This window comes from Apaloderma vittatum, unplaced genomic scaffold, assembly GCF_000703405.1.
Source record: "Apaloderma vittatum isolate BGI_N311 unplaced genomic scaffold, ASM70340v1 scaffold40492, whole genome shotgun sequence".
In the NCBI taxonomy this organism is placed as follows: Eukaryota; Metazoa; Chordata; class Aves; order Trogoniformes; family Trogonidae; genus Apaloderma; species Apaloderma vittatum.
This window is the reverse complement of record NW_009703853.1, coordinates 42,552-44,298: the sequence shown is the minus strand read 5'-3', so window position 1 is coordinate 44,298 and position 1,747 is coordinate 42,552. Positions and strand designations below refer to the sequence as shown.

Sequence of the window (1,747 nt, the reverse complement as noted above, 5' to 3'; positions counted from 1 at the left end):
TCACCTCGAAGCCCTCCATATCAGCCACAACCAGATTAAGGAGCTTTCTCCGCAGGCTTTCCACAATGCCTCCTACTTGCGGCACCTCGACTTGTCCTCCAACCACCTGCACGCCGTCGAGACGCACTACTTTGACACACTGGTGAGCCTGGAGGAGCTGCTGCTCTACAACAACCGCATTACACGAGTGGATGAAAATGCCTTCACCAAGCTGAGCGGGCTGAGGAAAGTCTACCTGAGCTGGAACAACTTGACCACTTTCCCCTTCCACTCGGTGCAGGGGCTGGGAAACTACAGCCTCCGCACGCTGTCCTCCAATAGCCTGAGCCCCATCCCTGTGGAGGAGCTGGCGGCTCTGCCCGAAAACATCAGGAACGGCTTGTACCTGCATAACAACCCCATCAGGTGCAGCTGCCCACTCTATCTGATGCTCCAGCGCTGGAAGCAGCGAGGTTTCAGCTCCGTGAAGGATTTCTTTGAGGAACATACCTGCAAGGTCTCTGACAACGTGCCCCGCTCCCTGATCAAGTTCCTCAAGTACAGCCACATGTTTGAGAACTGCTCGGCGGGCCCCGAAGATGTGCACCCTGTGCCTTTGCCCGTGATGGTAGGCCAGACCCTCCTGCTCGATTGCAACACCAGCATGCCGGCTGCAACCACCACCTACATGTGGATCTCCCCTCACCACGAGCCCATCAAACACCCGGGGAACACCAACCGCTCCTTGGAGGTCTACCGCAACGGCAGCCTGAAGATCACAGCAGCCAAGCCCTGGCACTCAGGGGTCTACGTGGGCTTGGCCATCAACAGCACTCGCAATTTCAGCAGGTTGTGTGAAGTCAATGTGACGGTCCACTACCCCAAGCCGGACGGGGAGACCTTCAGCACCGGCCTCACAACTCTGTTGGGCTGCATCGTGAGCCTGGTGCTTGTCATCATCTACCTGTATCTCACACCCTGCCGCTGCCTGAGCTGCTGCAAGAAGGCGGCTCCTCTCAGCCCGCCGCAGGAGTGCAGCGCCCAGTCCTCCATCCTCAGCACCACTCCCCCTGCCACCGATGGGCCGAACCGCAAGGTACGTGGTCTTCCTCGAGCCCCTCAGGGAGTCGCAGAATGGCAAGATCCGCCTGGCCCTGGGTGAGGACTTCTCCGATCCCAAGCACCCCAAGGTCCTGCAGTTCAAGTCGGATTCAGAGTCCATCAGCTCTGTCTTTTCGGACACCCCCATTGTGTCGTAGAGGGGTAGAGCTGGGAGTAGAGCCAAGGTTTACCAAGAGCCGTTCTCCTCCATCACTGCTGGAAGTAGGATTATTGGACAATCTGAATTCCTGGCTTGACTGTGACCCACGAGGGTGATCGGCATTACCCATAACTATTTCAGCTGTGAGCTCCCAGTGGGTTTTGTGCCATGGACGTGTTGATGCCTGGTAAGAGCTCCTTGCGTAAGCCACGGGCAACAGCCTCGTCAGCACACGGGTAATGCTGATGAACCCAGCACACCTGAGAAATCCCCACTTCATCTGGGCAGCCAAACAGATGAACGGTGACACTGGGGCTGGTGGGCTACCACGACCCCAGCCACGCAACACCCAAACTGGCACCATTGCCATGGACGGTTCTCCCCCAAGGCCAAGGAATAACAGTGAGGAGCTGCCCTCACTCATGCCAGGACTCCCGGCGATAGCGATGCCACCATCCTCCCCCTGCCCATGCCAGTCCCCATCAGCATGCCGTGGCTGGGAGCTGG

At 58.2% G+C, this 1,747-nt stretch overlaps 1 protein-coding gene across 1 annotated transcript; it reads left to right on the top strand.

Moving 5' to 3' along the window:
* Window positions 1-4: 4 nt before the first annotated feature.
* Window positions 5-1,238, top strand: AMIGO3 (adhesion molecule with Ig-like domain 3; the record flags this gene model as incomplete). The annotated part of the gene is given in 2 exon segments (XM_009864780.1): window positions 5-1,074; window positions 1,076-1,238. Coding segments are annotated over 2 exon segments (1,233 nt in total), but the record flags the coding sequence as incomplete, so codon positions are not given.
* Between the last annotated feature and the right edge of the window lie 509 nt (window positions 1,239-1,747).